The sequence below is a fragment of the Protopterus annectens genome, chromosome 7.part0 (genome assembly GCF_019279795.1).
Source record: "Protopterus annectens isolate FY-2018-M chromosome 7.part0, PAN1.0, whole genome shotgun sequence".
Taxonomy (NCBI): domain Eukaryota; kingdom Metazoa; phylum Chordata; order Ceratodontiformes; family Protopteridae; genus Protopterus; species Protopterus annectens.
Window position 1 is genome coordinate 1,726,148,773 of NC_056739.1, and position 21,741 is coordinate 1,726,170,513.

General features: G+C 42.2%; 1 protein-coding gene across 1 annotated transcript in view; it reads right to left on the reverse strand.

Moving 5' to 3' along the window:
• Positions 1 to 21,741, reverse strand: part of APEH (acylaminoacyl-peptide hydrolase) — a 2,062,145-nt gene that overhangs the window by 1,443,412 nt on the left and 596,992 nt on the right. Inside the window, exon 9 of the mRNA XM_044078262.1 lies at positions 12,528 to 12,568. Within this exon, the coding sequence (XP_043934197.1) occupies positions 12,528 to 12,568 (41 nt within the window). The remainder of the gene's footprint in view (positions 1 to 12,527; positions 12,569 to 21,741) is intronic.

A 21,741-nucleotide genomic window follows, 5' to 3' on the forward strand; every position in this document is an offset into this window, starting at 1 on the left:
CAGTAGAATATCTTTGCTCTCTGCTTGAATAAGGCAGTCGTCCAAGTAGGGATATATTTGAATTCCTCTTTGTCTGCAAAATGCAATTACTTGTGCCAGGCATTTTGTGAAGACCCTGGGTGCAGTAGATAAGCCAAAGGGCAGTGCAGAGAATTGGTAGTGCATTGAGCCAGCTATGGATCTGAGGTATTTTCTGCAAGACTGTCTGATTGGGACATGCAGGTATGCCTCTTTGTGGTCCAAAGTTGCAAGCCAAGCCTTCTTGCCCAGCATGGGCAGAAGCTGTTGCAGAGTCAACATTTTGAATTTTGGAACTTCCAGAAAAGTGTTTAGAATAGACAGGTCCAGTATTGGTCTCCAGGCTTTGCCCTTTCTGGGTACTAAGAAAAGGCTTGAGTAAAATCCTTGTCCCTGCTCTTGTTGTGGTACTCGCTGAATAGCCCTCATGTCCATGAGAGATGAAACTTGCTTTTGTGCCTCTGCCCATTGATTGTTTGGCAGGTCTGGCATACCTTTTGCCTTTGGAAGGGTGTGAAAGTGAAACCTGTAACCATGAGAGACTATATTTAAGACCCATTTGTCCTGGGTAATCATGTTCCAATTTTGTGAAAAAAGTACTAGCTTTCCCCCTAAGGGTGCTGATAAGTGCTTGGCATTGGCAGAGGAAAGTCATTGGGACTGTTTCCTATAAGGCTGGGATTTGTCTTCTCCGCTTTTGGAGGTAGAAGTGCCCCATTGTTTGGGCCTGTACAAGCCTTGGGGCTGGGGTCTGCCTCTAGAGCGTCTGTATCTGCCTCTTTATGGCTTATCTGACACTGGAAAGGATCAATTTTTAGAAGGCCAGTTCCTGCTAAATCTGGGTGGCTGTACCTGTAAGAAATCCTTTACTGTCTGCATAGATTTTGCTTTATCCTCCATTTTCTTCAACACCTCTTCTGCCTTAACACAAAGTATCATGCTGTAATGGAGCATCCAATAATTTTGCTTTAACATGATCAGGCAGATTCTGTTCCTTTAACCAAGCATGCCTTCTAATGACAGAACCTGTAACAGCGGCCCTGCAAGAGGCCTCCAGTGAATCAAAACCACATTGCAAAGTATGCTTTCCCACTAATTCAGCTGTATGCAATAAAGCTTGCATTTCTCTGTTTTCAGAACCTTCAGAATTTGTCAACATTTTCTGGTTTAGCAGTGACATTAAGTATTGCTGATATTTAAGCATATGAAACTGACAATTTAAAGCCCTTACAACCACGGTAGCAGAAGTGTAAACTTTTCCCCCATCTGTCCAGTGCCCTAGAATCCCTATCAGAGGGGACAGGGTTTTTTGCAGTGGACGCCTTGACCCCTTTGGGACCCTGAGATATAGTTTCTGGGTCAGCAGCAGGGTTTTTATATAGAAATTTATGAGAATATGGAACCCTGTAGTATCTGTCTGGCTTAGCAGGTGCAAGGGGTAAAGAGTCAGGAGACAGGCCAGACTCTGAAAATACATCATCTACAATGTCTAGAACAGACGGAATAGGAAGAGGTCTGTGCTGAGGCAGTAGAAGAAAGTCTCTGAGCCTTTTCTTAGATTCTGAGTAAGCTTGGCTCTCCCAGTGGAAATGCTCCCTCAAGGTATGCAGGGTTTCCCCAAAAGAATAATCCTCAGGAGGAGAAGCTGAAGGAATAGATTATTCAGCATCAGAATCCTCATGGGGAGGAAGAGAATATCCTTGTTCTGAATAGGAGTTAGAGGAAATGGAAACCTGATCAGAAGAATCATATTCTGTGTCTTGCCTAGGCCTCTTATCGGGGGGGGATGGGAACCTCTGATCAAAGTAATTAGGTCTTCGGCCATTTTAAGCATCTGTTTCTTAGGCATGGAAGTCTGTCCAGGAGAATGCTGTACTTGTTTCTTTGCCTTTAAAGCTGTTTTAGTCTTTGCCTTGGAAGCTGAGGTTGGCTTGACATAACTGTATAGGTCTGAAAACACCCTCAGAAGCTGATGCCTGCTCAGCGGCTCCAGACCCATCTGAGGGAATAGTTTCCGAGTGTCCAATACCTTGAGTATCCAGAGGCCTAGCTGTCTCCACGTGGGAGTCTGCAGCGGCCTGTGGCTCTGAGGTAGCGGGCGTCAGGGGCTGCAAAAGCACCTCACTGAGAACCGGCGACTGGCCTAGAGGAGGCCTCGTCGTCGGTTTTGGACCTCAGATGCCTGCCCTTTTCCTTTACCTTGCGCTTTTTATGAACTCTGGTCGTCGGCTGTTACGACGGCATTATATAATTAAACCTTCGGCCAAAGTAATGAAAAGCAAAATCGCACCGACGCTTAATAGTGCGTTTGTTAAATCTAGCACAAAACCGACAGCTAGCAACATTGTGGTCAGGGCCTAGGCAAGGAATACAGTAAGAATGAAAATCCTTATGAGGTATTTGCTTCCCACAAGAAATACAATTATTAACTTTTTCTGACATCGGTCTGGAGCAAGAAAAAAGTTTCCCCAACGGGGTACTTAGCTTTACTGAAGACTTCTGATCTGAAATTCGATTTCGAAAATCTCACGAGTCGGCCGACTGGCACTTGCGAACTGCTTTTGCTTTGGGCACCGAGCGGCAAGAAAGACTGAAGAAAATGGTGTCGGCTGCATCTTTTATACCCCTGGCGCACTGATTTCAGGGAAGAGGTGACAGCAACAGACGCCGGACCAGGACTTTGGAATTCAGGCCGACTGCGGGTAGCCTGCCAGCAGGATAACCCAAGTGTAATGACTGTAACAGTGAAACACTATGAACATCTGGATATTTCTGTGGAGTTCTCTCCTTTGTGAATAGGAAGAGTATGGAACTGTTTCCAGACAGTTGGAACTTTAGATTCAGAGATAGAGTGATTAATAAAGATAGACATAGGCACAGCCAGGGAGTGTGCAGCAGTCTGGAGAAAGTATGAAGGGACATGATCAGCCGATTCAAAGCATGGTTTGAGTTTAGAGCCTAGAGCTTTAATATAGGTAGTAGGAACAGGTTTGAGAGAGGAGTTAGTTGAGTCAGCAGGTGAGGTTGGTTCAGGGAGATTAGAGGAGTTGTAGATAGAGGGAGTGGTGTTAAATAATTTGGAAATAGATTCAATAAAATAAGTGTTAAAAAGTATTGGCAGTCTCTTCAGGGGACTTATCAGGACATGGGTTTGGTGAGGTTGGGTTGCCAGGGTAGAGTATCTGGTTTATAACATTTAAGAATTTTTTGGGATCAGATTTTAATGTTGTTGAGGTATTATAGTAGAAGCTTTTTTGTCATTGTTAATGAGTTTTTTGTTTGATTGCGAAGTTCTTTGTACTTTTGCAAGTCAGCAGAAAGTTTGGATTGTACCCATATTTTCCAAGCCCTATCTCTGCTTTTCATAAGGGTGCACCGGTAGTTTTAGATAACCAAGCTGAAATTTTAGCTTTTATTCCAACTTTTCTTGGTGGAGCAAGGGTGTATAAAACGGTAAGGAAAGCTGAGTTAAAGGCATTTACTGCATCATCTAGTAGAAGCTGTTTAAGGAAGTCCCAATTAATTAGAGAGAGGAGAGTTTGGAATGCTTCATGGTTAAAGTTGGAAAGTTTTCAGCAGGTAATAAATCTGTGTGGTTTTGAGAGATGTGTGGTATATCTAAGCACTTTTATATGTGAGTGATCACAAAGGGGAGTCGGGTAAAGTTTCAGGATTATGGTACTTGCAGGGACTTAAAACTAGTATCCACTCTATCAGGGAGCTTGGACAGTGTGTTTTATTGGTGTGAGTAAGTTGAGAGATTAGCTGTGAAAATCTGTAGAGATTTATATGATACTGAGAGTTTGGGTTAATCAGCCAATTAATGATTACATCTCCAAGGAGGATAGTTTCATTAGGAATGTTTTGGGAGAGATATGAGAGTAAATTTTCCAGTAAGGGAATATTGTTCCCTGGTGGAATATAAATGGCTATTACTGTAATATTATGGTCGTTAAGCTTAAGGTTTGTTCCAAGTTTTTCAGCTGGTGAGGAGGAGGAAAAAGGTTGTTTAGTATGGGAGAGAGTGAGTTTATTAAAGTAAACTATCGCAACACCACTGTCTTTCTTCTTAATGTGGTCCTGAAGGAGGATGTGGTAACCTGGAGGGAGAATGTCTTGATCTTGATTTTGGGGGTTTAAGCCAGGTTTCTGTAACAGAGATAATGTCTGGGTTATGTTGAGATACCCATGGATGAAGTTGACTTATTTTGTTTAGAATACTTTGAGTATTGACAGAATAGAATGATAGATGTTTGTTAGGTACGGATGACTGGTTATAGTTAAGGGGAGTGTTTTGTGGTGTGGCAGAGTTAGTAACAGGACCAGGATTGAGATGTATGTCACCAGATATGAGCAGAGTCTTTGGGAAATAGTATGACTTTCTTTTAAGTGGGTGGTCATTGAGGTGAAGTCCTCTAGATTTAGGTGAAGGATGGTTTGAGGGAGGGATTTTTATTTTGGGGAAGGAAATGTTGGTAGGAAATGATGGATGTAGAGACTGCTACTAGTTGTTTAGGGGAAGAGAAAGTATGTGAGTAAGGGTAGGTCGGGACCTTACTGACTGGGGTTAGGAATGGAGGGGGTGCTGTGATGGTGAGGAGGAGTAGTGGAGGTAGGAGTAGAACAGGGGTGATAGAGACCGACATCCTTTAAAAGGAGGAGATATTTTAGTGAGAGATGACAGACAGTTTAGAGATTCTGGGATATAGAGTTTAGTAAGAGGTAATAGGTGGGATATGGTTAGGTAGGTAAGGAATAAGGTGTAGGAGTTAGCTTGTGTGCAGGAAAGGGAGGAGTTAGATGGAGGGAAGAAGAGGAGGCTAGGTATAAAGGAAATGATATGGGGGGTGGGAGGGGAGCAAAGTGAGCCAGAGCCAGACTTTTAAGAAGCTGCAGAAAAACAGTACCGTAGGGATAAGCAACCATCTGGCACAATGCCACACAGTGCACTGGCAGGAAGTATGCATGTCCGAAGTGTATGCAAAAGAAAAAAAAGCTGAGCTACGGACTACAGATGATGAATTCCCAATAACTAATCAACTTGTGAAGCTTCTCTTAAATTCAAAAATAAGTAACCCAAAGTATGCAATTCTGCATTCATAATACACATTGTTCTATGCATGTAAAACACAAAATAAAAGTAAATGTACTGCGCACAGAAGTGACTCACAATGTGAAGTACAAACAAATATCAAAGAACACCTCATACAAAAAACATGAAAGTACTGTAGAGTAAGACCAGTGGTTAGCACAGGATGCAATGGAGACAATGTATTTACTTTTGTATGATGGGGGAGAGGAAAATGCTTACATGTAATATAGCAACATACAGCACAAGATGTCTACTCTGTACTTAACTAATTTAATGAACCAGTGTTAATATTTATGGCTGTTCTTCTTGTCATAGTCACTGCTGACAAAGTGCTACCAATGCTAGTAATGCAGAATCCTCAAGCTCTGGAGCTCCACCTCCTCTTCCCATGTCTTGCCTGTCTAAGTTTCCACACATCGCATTTACCTAGCACATCAAATTATTAGAAAAATTTTAGAAATCTGCCATCAGTGGGTATGACAGACCACAAGGGTCCTAAAATCAGACCTCGTGCTGATCTGCAGTGTCTACTTTGAGCCAAAAATATCAGTGACAATTTGGAAGGGGGATGGAGGAAGACAACAGAAATATGTTATAAGTACATAACTTTTGTATCCAGTTATGTCTTTTTCAAACCCCCTCAACCTGTGGGATAGAGTCCCCAGAAAGAGACAGGTGGTTCTAGGAGAGAACATTGCACAATATCATGGGGGGGGGGGGCAAAGGATGCTCTGGACCTAGACTAAACATCCAACTTGTAATGAGTTGCAAATGTATGAGAAGAGACCCGAGTGATCATGGAGCATATATCAACCAATTGAATATGACTAAAAAAGGCTGTAGACATAGCAACTGCTCTTGTGAAATGGGCTTTTGGTTTAATAGGTAATGAGATATCTTTTGAAGAGTAAACAAAAGAGAATGCAATCAGAAAGCTATTTGGACAATTTAACTCTGGAAAACCATATGAAGATATAGTATAAATTTAACTGTTTTGTTCTAAATAAAATCTCAACTGATGATGGACAACAAAGCAATGAAGCACTTACTCTACAGAGTTGCTGTATTTTGTGAAGAAAATAAGTAGTTCAGTTGTCTAATTCAACTTCGACTCAAAGGCCACTTTAGGTAAACAAGGATTCATTCTGAATGAAACCGTGTATTTGTGAAAGATAAGATTTGGAGGGTTGCAGGATAAAGCCTGGAGCTCAGAAACTCTTCTGGTTGAAGTAATAGTGGTTAAAAAGTAAAGTCATGTAAGTAAATTTACCATAACAGCAGATGTTCGATTGATCACTACTGATGTAGCCTTACATTTATACCTAAAGTGGTATCAGAGTTCACTTTAAACTAAAATAGCCATCTCCATGTCATCTTTCTAGAACCTAAAAATGAAGGAGAAAGCATACGCCATACCATGGATGTCCACAAACATCTCACATACTATCTTGACAGAATTAAACCCTCCATGTCTTTGGATCAGTTCATTTTTTTGTGACTACAGGAAGGGACAACCTGTGTCAAAACAGGTTATTTCCATATGATTGTCTCAGGCTATTACCTTTTGTTATACTCACCACAAAAAATAGGCAGGGTCAAGGCTCACTCTACCAGGGTCTAGGCTTCATCTGTGGCTTTTTGGAGTTGGATTCTCCAAGTATTCTAGAAGCAGCAACTTGGTCCTCTATACATACATTTATAAGGCATTAACAAGCTTGACTCATTCTCTTGGTCTAGATCACATTTTGTTGGGATCATTCTCCAAAGGCTCCGAGATTCTTCCCTTCCACTTCACAAACTTAGTAAGCTAAGGTATTCTACCTCTCTCTTCTCTGTTGGCATGAAAGCTCTTAACAGCTTAGTGGCTAAACTTGTCTTTTTAGTCGGCTCAGCTTGTGGAAGGTGCCCTGAAGCTTTAAAAGCTGATTAGCTGTTATATCTTTGGCAGGATATAACTTGCATATCTCAGATTACTGCAGCAGTGACCAATATAATGAACATGGAGAGTCTTCCAAGACAAAAACTTGAGATCCACTGTAGCTTTTGGCTCAAAAGGGAGGCTTACTCAAGGCTTGAGGGAAAAAACTCAGATCCCGTGGAGAAACCAGACCACTTACTGGAGTCCTAAGCAGGAAAGTACCCTTCAAAAGAGCTTCTTTCAGTTCCAGAGATGCAGTCAGAGTATGATATTGACCAATACAAAAACTGGAAATGACTGCCATCTGAACATAAATGGCAGAGTAACAATGTCCATATTTGTCTGGGCCAGAAGTGGCCAATGAAGATTACAGTCGTTTTTGGCAGAAACTTGGTCATCAATGGTGCTAAAGGATAAGTGTACAAGAGGCCTGGGGCAAAGCATTCAGAAGAGTGTCCTTTGATGACTGCCCACAAACAGGATCTGGACAAAGAAGGTGCTGCATTTAATGTTGAGACAGGTCGCAAAATGGCCACAGCACAGCTGGCTCCAGTGGCAGAAAATAAGTGTCACTGCTGTTGGGTTGAGGGACCACTCGTAAGGTATCAAAATGCTGCTGCTTAAATTGTCCACTAGAATGTTGAATTTTCCTGGGATGTGAGCAGCTATCAGAAAGCATTGAGGGGACATCACCCAGTTTCTTGACAAAGGGTAAGTCTGGGGTCCCCTTGTTTAAGTACCACACCACTGGGGAGGTAATTTTGCAATTTGTTTGAAGGTGTCCAGATGGCATCCAATAAATTCCAGACTTTGTACAGGTTCCAACTTGGATTTCTCGAGACTGACTGTGATGCCCAAGGACACGTACAACCAGGATAGTGTCTTTTGTTCATAGGTTCATAGGTTCATAGGTTCATACTAGGCTATCTGCCCGAGGGCATTTACAAGCCTAGCCCATAGTTTTGTGGCTTACGCCACCCCTTTAGTATGGGGAACTATACCCATTATTTTGCTGTGCCTCTGTTGAGCAGTGACACTGAGGTAATCCCTGGGGTATATCTGCGATCTCCCATCCATTGGTCAAGATTTCTCTTGAACAAGGCCAGCGAGGTGCTCTGCCTCACATATACCGGGATTTTATTCCACAGCATAGGGAGTCTTTGGGTGATGAATCTATCCCTCCAGCACGTCCTATTAATAGCCGTGTCGAGGTTTAAGTCTCCGCCCTTGTGGCTCTGACGGATCTAGATTTTTTGAGGTGAAGCATATTCATCAAATCTGGGTTTGACATGGCCTTGTATGTTAGGCAAAGGTCACCTCTGAGCAAGCGGTAAGCGACTGAATAGAGCTGGAGTTCTTTCAGTCGGGCAGCATAGGACAGATGTTTGAGACCCTTTATCCTTTTGGTGAGGAACTTTTGTGGCCTCTCCAGCTGCTGCAAGTGTCGGGTCAGATACATTCCGAATGGGGCATTGTACTCAATCATTGGTCTGATGAGTGATGAGTATAGGGAGACTATGACCTCCCTTGATCTTTGAATCAATTATGCTTCTGATGTTGCTGTAAGGAGCCAGTCGCCCAAGTAAAGAAAGACCTAGATCCTTGAAGCCAGAGCTAGGCTGCTACCACTGTCATGCACTTCGTGAACACACAAGGGGCTGTGGTAGGATCGAACAGCACTGCCCAAAATTGAAAATGACTGGCTCTCAAGCTTGAAGCTCAGGAGCCTCCAGGAGGGCCTCTCTATTTTTATGTGATAATAGGTGTCCTTGAGGTGCATTAAGCACATCCAATTGTCCTTCCTCAGGAGAGGTAGAATGGACTGAATAGTTATCATCCAGAACTTGGTCTGATTTTCAAACAAATTTAAATTGCTTAGGGGTCCAATATGAGCCTTAAGTGTCCTGTTTCTGTGGCACCAAAAAGAATCTTGAGTAGACCCCAGAACCTAAATAATATGATGGGACCTCTTGGATGACTCAATTTGCCCACAACTTTATTTCCATAGTTGCTTCCCTCATTTGGTGGGGTGGAACACGTGGGAGATGTGTTTGCTTTACATTTGGAAAGATCTGGATGGGGATAAAATAGCCTCTGGAAATTACTCTCAATACTCAAATATCAGACTTGATGGCCTCCCAAGCATATGAGTAGAGTGTCAAGTGTCCCCCATCTACCCCCAGAAAGCAGCAGTCACGTAAACTTTCATGAATGCTGAAAAAGCATGCCCAAGAAGGATCCCCTGAAATCCTGAAACTGTGGACTGTCTCTGCCTCTGGGGCAGTCTGCAAAACTACAAAGGCTCACATCCAGATATGAATGTGAATTTTGATGCCTAAGTCTGCAGTATGCACCATACAGTCTACCACATTTGGCAATGTGCATGGAAACATTTGAAATGAACTGCGGCTGATTGAGTCTCCAAGGTCTTACAAGACTCGGACAAGGGATGAGAAGCCACCAACCCAGCAGCTTCAGAAAACAAACTCCTCTGAAACCTCACCAAATGTGCCAAATAATTCAGCACACAGAGGACAAATGTGGCTGAAGCATAAATGCACTTGCCAAATCACTAATGCCACTGACACCTAGTTTGAGGGATGAACTGATGAACTCTCTTCTGAGATGTCTTTTACAGCTGCAGCAATGTCAATAGCATGCACAGATGGACTTTTACTCCAAAAGGGGCCTGTCCCTGGGGGAACTAATACTTTATTAAGTTTCTGTAGAATTGGCTCCACCACATTGGGTTCTCTCCATGCCCCCTGGGGCACCAGGTCAATGAGGACTTCTGGAGGTGGAACCATCCACAAAGTAGATGGGCCCACACCAAAATCTTCAAAGCAGACAGCCTTCTCTGGGGAACAGGCTTCACTGGTTTAATCTCCCAGCTGTTTCATTAATCCCAGGAAATCACTAAAAGAGGTGTCCACATGGGGGGGGGGATTTGGGGGACCCTTCACTGAGGACACAGCCTTAAATGAGGGAATACTCTGAGGAATCCAAGTGCTTCCTATTGAACTGGCTATTTCTGTCACCACCCAGGGAGGAAAAGCCAAGAGGCACAAAGAAATAACTGAAGAGCCTATAGAGTGGTGCTGCTCAAAGCTTAATGGAGCAGGCTATTCTTCGTTGAGGTCATGAGAGACTGAGATCCTAGAAGAACAAGAGTATTAGGATGGAAATTACACAGGAACAAAAGTACCTGTTTTACAGCGAGAAAAACCTTTCTAAAGTTCAGTACTGACACCAAAGTCAGGCAAAGGGTCCCTTGGATCCTAAAACCTAGGAGACACCTCTGTACCAAACACTGACAAGCTGGGTCCAATGTTAAGACCAGAGCTGAAATGTCAAGAGTTGAGACATCGGGGGGGGGGGGGGGGTAAGGAATAGCTCCCAAAAAAACTGAGTTGAACCCGAACTGGGCCACACACTCCGATGCCACAACTCTGAGAAGCATTCTGCTTGGAAAAGACCTGAATCAAGTACATCAAGGCAGAAGCCGGAGCCAAAGGTGGCCAAGCTTTCGTCACCAAAATGAGGGGGGAAGGTGAGAATGTTGGAATAAAAGGCACTGACATCAAAAGGTGGAGGAGGAACAGAAATAGTCGAGCCCAAGTGGACAGGTCTCTCTAATCTCTGGACTGACAGAGAGGGGATGATCCCCCATGTCCACATGGGTCTTGAGGAAAGGTTCTCATGAGCTGGTTCAAACAGATTTCCTTTATACACATGCTAGACCTTACATACCTCAAAGAAGCCAAGTGTAAAGGCTTACTGGGTCACAGTATTTGCAAGGAGATCTCCTGAATCTGAAAAGGGAATGTCTGGACCATATGGGGAGATGGCTCAGGAGAAAACTCAAAAGGATGATGGCTATGAAAAGTGAATGGATCTGAGCTGCAACCAGAACTGCTGAGAGAAAAGGGCTCGGAACCTTTGTAGGAAAATAGGTGGTTAAATCCAAGACAAGCAAAAACAGGGAGGGAGATCAGAGCCAGGAGAGTGCCGATTTCAAAACTCTTGAAGAAGCTTGAGGGCCCAAGGACCTTGTGGGGCCTTCAGACCTGGCTGTCCCTGTTAACAGAGGAGCAAAATGTCTTTCTATCCTTCTCAATTTTTTCTTCTTTCTCCTTGTACTTTTTTTTACTCTTCTCTCTCTCTCCTTCTCCTTTTTCTTCTCAATTGGTTTGGAAGGAGAGGGAGACCGCAAATGGAACAGACACACCAAAAGCAGCAAGTAACATTATTCATAAGACTAATTTGACCTGGAGGTCAGTAAAAGACTGAGACCCAAAGCTTTCACAGGTTTCACAGTCGCTGTTAAGATTGTTGGCACAAAGTCAATAGATGCACTTATCATGCTTGTCTTATAGGTTTGTAGGGGATCACTAGGCTAATGGCCCAAGAGCCCTTGCAAGTCTAGCCATATTTATCCCAATTTTAACATTTTTCAATAGTTAGGTGAACGAAGCTGACAGAGGTATGAGCCTATACTATGTTATCTAATACCGACTGCCTCTGTCCATGAGGGAGATGGGTGCCATCCCAGCAGTAAATTTATGCTTACTCGTCCATTGATCTAGGTTGCAGTTGAAGAGGGTCAGGGAAGCTCTTTACTTTATGTCGATGGGAAGCTTGTTCCAGAGAATGTCTAGTCTCTGAGAGATGCATCCCTCTCTCCAACATGATTGGGTGGGCAGCTTATGCCCACAGCCTGCACATTTTTTAAAACCCATGGTCTTTGTCCATACCTACAGACAAAAGGAAAATACAATGGATATCCAAAAACCTAGAAACATGGAAGTTAGAAAAATGAGAAAAGCTCTAACAAATGTACATCATACATTTTAATATATTTCAAATATACATCATATATTTTTAATCTATTTTTTTTAATATACGTCATATATTTTTTAAATATTTTTTTTAACAACTAAAAGGGTAGGGCACTAGCAGCAATAAGATGGAGGAGAAAAAAGTCCACCAAACATAAAATGTGGAAACAACCCTGAAAGCAAAAATTCACTAGAAAGGGAAAGACTACCCACAATAAAGCACCACACTAATTACTGACACTAAAGACTAAGTAAATGGAGTTAGAGATGAAAAATCCAAAAGAATGTCTTGTATATCACTTAAATGAAACAGAGCTGGCTTCACTGGATCACATCTAACATAAGTGGCAAATGAGATCTGAGAAGACTTGGGTAAGGCATTATTGGAAAGGAGGTAGATCAGTGGTACAGAGCTTGAATATTCTGAGTTGCTGACATTGGATCTGATAACCCCCACAGGCTGAGGCAGAGGGAAAAGGCGTCAAATATTCCTTTCACATTCCAGTGCCATTTTAAACAGATAAAATGCAATACAAAACAAACACATAATGTTGCCTGTTGTATCTGAGTAACCCATACAGGAAAAATAGAAATAGACTGGAGGTAACTAAAACATTTAACTGTGTCTAAAATTAATTATTAACATGCAAGCAATACTTACCACAATTCCCTCCAGTCAGGTCAACATAAAACAAAGCAGATCTAGAATCAAATGACAGACAAGCATTCATAAGACTTAAAATAAAACAAATACAATACAGAAATAATTTGTCAGAACAAATATTAAGCACAATAAGCATTGTCACAAGATTTTACACATGGCGCAGCAATACACTGTTTCACCAGGGAAGAGGCACTCCACACAAAGTACTGAACAGCAGAATCTTCACAGCATCCCTGCATCTGCAACCCCCCCCATACGCACACACACAATTAATTGATCACTTGCCCCAATGTATAGGTGTCAGCTTTGTTACAAACACTACATTCAGGATCAAAATGAAAGTAAATTTAACACTTGAAAACAAGTCTGGGCTCATGGCCTCAGTTATGAAGACAGTGCTTTGATCAGTCAGTATTGTCAGTTTTCTGGCAAGCATTTTCAGTAAATGGATTTCCATAAAAAGGCTTTTCAGCTGGCTGGCTCCATGGTGTACACGTACAATGCCCTGCCTCCCAGATAACCTGGGTTCAAGTTTAGTGACTAGGTCCTGGAGGAGCTGGCTAAGGAGGGAGCATAATGATGAGAAAAAGTCTGTGTGCTTCTCCCTAGTGGTGAGAGGGGTTACAGGTACATCCCAGGATGGGCACTGCACCTAAAATCCCCAGTGCAGACTGAAGACTGCTGAATGCACCTGCCTTCGAGGGGTGGGCTACAGGGGCTAGCTTCACATGCAGAAGAAGAGAGCAAGTCTTTGTACTGCCTCTCTAGATCTCCAATCCTTGATCTTGTAGGCATGTGGAGGGAGCAATAAGGTTTAAGCAGAAAATCCTAGGATAGCTGCCAGGATGCAACAAATGCTGTGGGGCTTTATTCTCACGACATGAAATGAAAAAAAACATGCTTAATGGTTGTGGCAGTGGATTTGTGGTCAGTAGGCAGACAGGGAAATAAAAACAAAAACGTGGCTTTTCATTTGGTTCATTGCGCTGTAATCGTATCAGAGATATTAGATCTACTTAAGTACAGCTGTATACATTTATCATAACAGTAGAGGTTCTAAAATATAAGCACAACCAAAAACAAAGAAAAAAGCACCTTTAAAGGAAGCCTAACTCAACAGACAATAAGAAAAGTATAAAAAGCAGCTTCCACCAAAACGAGAGGATACAATTCTTCTTTAATAAAATGTAGTTCTTAAAAGTATTCAAAAAAGTCTCAGGCCAAAACCAGAAAAAATGGATAAGCGCTTTCAGTGTACAACCTTCATCAGATCCTTCATTTTTCGTTCTCTGAGTTACTTGTATTTAAATTGAGAGGAACCAAAAACCTGAAGTAATTAACATGCTCTTTTGTCTTGCATCCCAATAAGGAACCATGCAGGCCAACAGCAATGTCCACATCAAACTCACCTTCTTTTAAGTCAAACAAACATGCCACTAGTGTTTCCTATTGAGACTGTGCTCTTTTAATATCGGTTTCAGTGGTACAACATGGTTCAATCGTGGTGTAAAGTTAGCTCTTAGGCTCATTATCCACCTCATTTCTTCTTTTTCAGTTCTATTGAAAAGATCTCCTTTACAAACTCCATCATTTACTTGGGAAATCACCATAAAAGTAAACTCATGCTCATTATACTCCCATATGTGTCCATACAAAGCATTAGTGTCTATTTTGTTTTGTATGTCTGGCTGGTGTCGCAGAATGCGCTCTTTAAACTTCCTATTCATCTTGCCTACATAGTAGGCTTGGCAGAAATCACACAAAGCCATATAAGTCACGTTTTTGGTATTACAATTAGCGAAGCCATAATGTCTATAAATTTTGTGTGTGTTAGAATGTTCAAAAATATTTCTGGTGTTAATGAAGTTGCATGCGTTACAAAAGCCGCATTTTCATGTACCTGTCACCTTATTCCTTGTATTTGCATTCAATTGCCCACCATGGTTGCACAGCAGACTATTTTTAAATTCTTCTTATTCTTGAACGTAAAGTGGGGATAATCCCCTACAATATTCTTAATCTTAGTATCTGCTGTAAGGACAGGCCAATATTTCCTAATGATGTTGCAAATATCAGAACAATCAGTACTGAATGTAAGCATACATCTTAGGATAGTGTTGCTGTTCTTAGTACGTTTGGCCATGTGTGTTCTCTTAGAGTACAAAGGCATTCCTCTTTGTTGGCATAAGGTAATGGCTTTTTCGGGGTCCATGTTTATTCTTCCTTCATTATAACCCCTCGCTGTAAAATTTTTTACTAATTTAGGTTGTTCAGACATGAAAGTATCATCATTTGTACATAACCTAGACATTCTAATAACTTGATTTTCCGCTATATTTTTGTAAATACGTCTTGGGTGCATGCTTGAATAGTGCAACATATGGTTCTTCCACATTGGTTTCCTGTACAGAGTTGTTTCGATACCTTTACTTTCTTCTAGAGTTAATTTAACATCTAGAAATTCAATGTCATGGTCTGATGATTTTACTTCAATGAATATGGGATAGAGGACATACGAGTTTTTGCACATCAATATAAACAAAAGATTGATATTAACATTAATTTGGTCTGTGACCTACTGGAATTGATACTGGGAAATAATATATTTGTTCATGGTGAAGATTACAATTGGCAGAAATGGGGGGTGGCCATGGGCACCCCTGCACCAATAGTTATGCTAATCTAGTGGGAGAGAGAGAATGGGAGGAGGACATTGGTAATTGCTGGAAGGAATGCATTATATTCTACAACAGATTTGTGGACGACATCATTATTGTACGGGAAGGAGAACAGCAGCAGCTTCTAGAATTTACAGAGTATCTAACTAGTACCACCAGTTTTCTGAGATTTGAAGTAAAATCATCAGACCATGACATTGAATTTCTAAATGTTAATTTAACTCTAGAAGGTAAAGGTACTGAAACAACTCTGTACAGAAAACCAGTGTGGAAGAACCATATGTTGCACTATTCAAGCATGCACCCAAGACATATTTACAAAAATAGAGTGGAAAATCAAGTTATTCAGGTGTCTAGGTTATGTACAAATGATCATACTTTCATATCTGAACAAAGTTAATAAAAAATTTTACAGCGATGGGTTATAATGAAGGAAGAATAAACATGGACCCCGAAAAAGCTACGACCTTATGCCAACAAAGAGGAATGCCTTTGTACTCTAAGAGAACACACATGGCCAAACATACTAATAGGAACCACAACAATATCCTAAGATGTATGCTTACATTCAGTACTGATTGTTCTGACATTTGCAATATCATTAGGAAATATTGGCCTGTCCTTACAGCAGATACTAAGATTAAGAATATTGTAGGGGATTATCCCCACTACGTTCAAGAATAAGAATAATTTAAAAAGTCTGCTGTGCAACCATGGTGGGCAATTGAGTACAAATATAACAAGAAGGAATAAGGTGATGGGTACACGAAAATGCGACTTTTGTAAGGCATGCAACTTTAACACCACAAATATTTTTGAACATCCTAACACACAAAATTTATACATATTATGGCTTTGCTAACTGTAATACCAAAAACATGACTTATGTGGCTCAGTGTGATTCCTGCCAAGCCTACTATGTAGGCAAGACAAATTGGAAGTTTAAAGAGTGCATTCTGCGACACAAGCTGGACATAAAAAAACAAGACACACTAATGCTTTGTATGGACACATATGGGAATATAATGGGCATAAGTTTACTTTTATGGTAATTTCCCATGTAAATGATGGAATTCGTAAAGGAGAGCTTTTCAATAGAACTGAAAAAGAAGAAATGAGGTGGATTATGAACCTCAGAGCCAACTTTCCACCAGGATTAAACCATATTATGCCACTGAAACAGATATTAAAAGAGCGCAGTCTCAATAGGAAACACTAGTGGCATCTTTGTTTGACTTAAAAGAAGGTGAGATTGATATGGACATTGATATTGGCCTACATGGTTCCTTATTGGGATGCAAGACAAAAGGGCATGTTAATTACTTAAGGTTTTTGGTTGCTCTCAATTAAAATACAAGTAACTCAGAGAATGAAAACTAAGGATCTGATGAAGGTTATACACTGAAAGCGCTTATCCATTTTTTCTGGTTTTGGCCTGAGACTTTTTGAATGCTTTTAAGAACTACATTTTATTAAAGCAGAATTTTATCCTCTCATTTTGGTGGAAGCCGCATTTAAACTTTTGAGGATCTAAAAGATCTCTGTTGCAATAGCCTAAGCTTTATGGGTTACATCCTACCAAGGATATGACCAACCGGCCAGCTTTTCAAAGCTTAAAAGCACCTTCCATGCACCATAACTGCAAGAAGCTTGATCACAGCCCTATATAAAAATGGCAGTTACAGAACCAAAATCTTCAGAGCTTTCTTGCCCCCAGGAAGTGAAAACATAAAACAAAACTAAATATATAAACAAGGGTATATGCAACCACAGTATGGCAATACAAAACTACAGAAAGGGGATAGCTACTGCAGCAGTGATCTATTAGAACATCTATGGTTGTGGTAACTTAAACTGCAATATGTTTAACATTAGATCACTTTTGCAGTAGCTTAAGCTGTCTGGGTAGACTACCACTGCTAAAAAAAGTACAGTTTTGTACCTACCATAAATGTAGATGTTAGAGTGCTCATACAGCTGTAGTCATAACAGATGGGTTATCCTGCCGTCAGGCGGGTCCTCGGTCGGCCGAATTCCAAAGTCTAGGTCCAGCGTCGGTTGTCGTCGCTTCCTCCCTGACGTCAGTGCGGCAGGGGTATAAAAGAGGCAGCCAATGCCATTTTCTTCAGTTTTTCTTGCCCCAGATGTCAGGTGCCCCCAGAAGGAAGGCAAACATAATGTTATGCAAAAATGCAATGTTGATAAATCAAAAACAGTAGTTGCAAGCAAATACACCATAAAAGAGTACCCCAAAAAGTTATATGAAAAGGGTTTGTCATAAGGCCTGTCCTAAGAGGGGTTTGAGGGAGGGAAACCTGGACTGCAGCTGTATGAGCACTCGAACATCTACATTTATGGTAGGTACAAAACTGTACTATGTTCATCGTGCATACAGCTGCAGTCGTAACAGATGGGTAGAATCCCAAAGCTAAGTAAGGGTGGCAGGCACTAAGTGGAACTAGGAGGGGCTAGGATGCCCTGCAGGACTGCTGTGGCAAAGCCCGCTCTAGATTTAGAGTATAGTGGGAGGTGATAGTGCTTGGAGAAAGTGTGCACTGAACTCCAGGTGGCTGCTTCCAAAATATCCTTGGTAGGGACCCCCGTGAGGAAGGCTGCAGAGGCAGCTGTGGCTCTGGTGGAGTGGGATCTGATGCATGCAGGCACAGTTTTTCCATGAAATGAGTAACAAAAGCGTATGCAGTGTGCTATCCATTTTGAAATGGTCTGTTTGGAAATAGCCTTTCCTTGAGCACCTGCAGCATAGGACACAAAGAGTTGCTCAGATTTCCTGAATGGCTTTGTCCTGTCCAAATAATAACAAAGTTGTCTGTGAATGTCCAAGGAATGTAGTAGTCTTTCCCCTTTGTTTTGTGGATTAGGATAAAAGGTAGGTAAGTGGATAGTCTGATTCAAAGCTACACTGGATACTACCTTTGGCATAAAGGTAGGGCTGGTTCGTAAGGAAACTCTGTCCTGATGGAAAATGATGAATGGTTGCACAGCCATGAGGGCCTGTAGCTCCGAAACCCTGCGAGCTGAGGTGATAGCCAGAAGAAAGGCTGTTTTCCATGACAAGTACTGTAACTCTGATGAAGAAGCTGGCTCGAAGGGAGGAAGGGTCAGCTTTTCCAATACGAAGTTGAGGTCCCAAGCAGGGACTGGTAGTTTCCTTGGGGGTTTTATATTCTTTGCCCCTCTGAGGAACTACTTTAAGAGAGGATGAGAGAATAAAGGAGGATCTGTGTTGTATTGTGCAGAAATGGCTGAAGCGTGGATCTTAATGGAGGAGAAGGAAAGTCCATCGTTTAACATCTCAGCTAGGTACTGTAAGATTTGAGGTATATTTATTACCCAAGGATTCTGTCCCTTCTTTTGACTCCAGGCACAAAATCGTTTCCATTTAACGGAGTAGGCCTTTCTAGTAGAAAGTCTTCTGGCCTCCAAGATGACATCCTGCACCTCCTTGGAGAGTAGAAACTGTTGGGATATCAAGGAATTCTCCATGCAGCTAGATTTAGAGTTTTGAGATGGCTGTGAAGAGTCTTGTAGCTGTGCTGGGACAACAGAAGAGGGACTAGAGGTAGGATCCATGGTGGGGAATGTGTCAGGCTCTTCAGGAGTGGATACCAGTGTTGCCTTGGCCAGTCTGGAGCAATGAGAATCATTTTCGACCTCTCTGCTCTGGCTTTTAATAGAACCTTGGGCAGCAGAGGAAGAGGCCAGAAGGCATAGACTGTCAATGTTGCCCAAATGAAGGAAAGTGCTTCCACTTTCCAGGCCTGTGGGTGATAGGTCCTTGAACAAAATTTTTTCAACTGGCAATTTCTGTGGGTAGCAAAGAGATCTATGTCTGGCTGTCCCCATGCCTGAGTTATCTTTGTGAAAATTTGAGGATCCAACTTCCATTCGTGTGGATCTGTCATATTTCTGCTTAGGTTGTCTGCCAGTGTGTTTTCCTTCCCTGGCAGGAATTGTGCTTGTAGTTGAATTTTCAATTCCAGTGCTGTGTTCCATAGGGTCATGGCTTGCCTGCACAGGGGGTATGAATGAGTTCCCCCTGTTTGTTTATGTATCACATCACTGTGGTGTTGTCTGTCCTTATCAATAGCTGGCCTGGATGCAGTAGGTCTTTGAAGGTCATAATAGCCTTTTGCACGACTAGCATTTCCTTTTTGTTGATGTGACGGAGCTTCTCTTTTCGTGCCCATTTTCCCTGAATGCACTGATTTGTCGTGTGTGCTCCCCATGCGTAGTCTGAGGCGTCTGTTGTGATGATTTGAGTTGCTTGAGGTACACAGAAAGGAAGACCTGTGTTTCTTTGGCAAGGTTGAGCCCACCACATAAATTCCTTTTGAAGGCATGGAATGAGTGGTATAATTGCTTCCAAGCTGTGGCTGTGTTGAGACCATAAGTTTTTTAGGTACCATTGAAGTTTTCTCATATGCAGCTTTGCACATGGGATAAGTAGGATGCAAGATGCCATGAATTCCAGAGCCTGCAGGACTTTCCTTGCAGTTAGCTTGGTGTAAGTTGCTATTTTTCTGAAGTATTGAGACAGTTGCCCTTGCTTGTCTGGCGTGAGGTAGGCCATCTGGGTGGTTGTATCCAAGTTGGCACCCAGGAAAATTATTTGTTGAGAGGGTATCAGTTTTGATTTCTTTTTGTTGACTGTGTATCCCAGGAAGCTCAACAGTTTTATTATAAACGCCAGGTGCTGCAGTAGTATGTCCTTGCTGTCCGCTTGGATCAGGCAGTTGTTCAGATATGGGTAGATTTGTATCCCTTTGTAGTCTGCAGAAGGCGATTACTGATGCCAGGCATTTCATAAACACTCTGGGCGCAGTAGATAAGCCAAAGGGCAATGCAGAGAATTGGTAATGGGTTGTACCTGCAAGAAATCTGAGGTATCTTCTGCAATCTTGTCTGATAGGGACATGCAGGTATGCCTCCTTGAGGTTCAATGTTACCAGCCAAGACTCCTTGCCCAGCATGGGAAGAAGCTGCTGTAATGTGAGCATCTTGAATTTTGGCACCTGTCGATATGTGTTTAGGATGGATAGGTCTAAGATCAGTCTCCAATCTTTGTCTTTCCTTGGTACCAGGAATAGTCTGGAATAAAACCCTTGACCTTGTTCTTTTGCAGGCACCTCTTGAATTGCTTTCATGTCCATGAGAGCAGAAATTTGTTTTTGTGCCTCTGCCCTTTGATTTTGTGGCAGGTTTGGAATGCCTCTCATTTTTGGAAGGGTGTGAAAGTGGAACCTGTAGCCTCAGTCTATAATGTCCAGAATCCATTTGTCTTTTGTAACAATATGCCAATTCTTTGAAAATAATGTCAGTTTTCCGCCCAAAGGTGCTGCCATTAAAGCTTTGCTTGGCAGGTGTAGGGGGAAGTCATTGTGTCTGTTTTCTGAAAGACTGTGATCTATCTTCTCCACCTCTTGGGGTTGGTGCTTGCCACTGTCTGGCTCTGAAAGATCCTTGAGGTTGCCCACTACCCCTTGGACGCCTGTATCTGCCCCTCTGAGGTCTGTCCGCGGCTGGAAAGGACCAATTTTTTGAAGGCCAGTTTCTGCTGAAACGTGGAGGCTGTACCTGCAGGAAATCTTTCACTGTTTGCATTGATTTCGCTTTTTCCTCCATTTTCTTTAGCACCTCTTCTGCTTTAACACCAAACAATACATCTTTTTGAAGAGGTGCATCTAATAACTTAGCTTTGACATGATTTGGTAAGGTTTGCTCTTTGAGCCAAGCATGCCTACGTATAACAGACCCCGTAACAGCAGCTCTACATGAGGCCTCGAAAGCATCAAAACCACACTGCAAGGTATGTTTACCCACTTGCTCTGCACCATGCAACAAATCCTGCAACTCTTTTAAATCTGGTTGTTCTGGTTGTGTCATTTTGCTTTTCAGCTGCGATATCAAAAACTGTTGATACTTTAACATATGGAACTGACAGTTTAATGCCCTCATGGTTAAAGTGGCCGAGGTGTACACCTTTTCCCCCCCACCTTTCTAAAGATCTGGAATCTCTCTCTGAAGGTAATGGGTGTTTAGCAGTAGAGGCCTTAATTCCCTTGGGACCCTGTGAAATAGTTTCTGGGTCAGCAGTATGGCTTTTATATAGGAACTGGTGAGAATCAGGAACCCGGTAATACCCATCTGGTTTAACAGGAGCTGGAGGCAAAGAATCATGATTAAGGCTGGCTTCTGTATACACATCATCCAATATATCGAAGACAGGAGGGATAGCCAGAGGCCTATGCTGGGGGAGCAGAAGAAATTCCCTGTGCCTTTTCTTGGAATCTGAGTAATCTTGGCCTTCCCAGTGAAAGTGTTCCCTCAATGTATGCAGGGTTTCCCCAAAAGAGAATTCCTCAGGGGGGGGAGACCGAGGGAATAGACTCCTCTGCATCAGAGTCTTCGAATGGACAACAGGCACAATCCTGGTCCTCAGATAGTTCTGAGGTAATAGAAGCTTGATCTGAGGAAGGGTAGTCTTCCTCTAATCTAGGCCTTTTGTCAGGGGG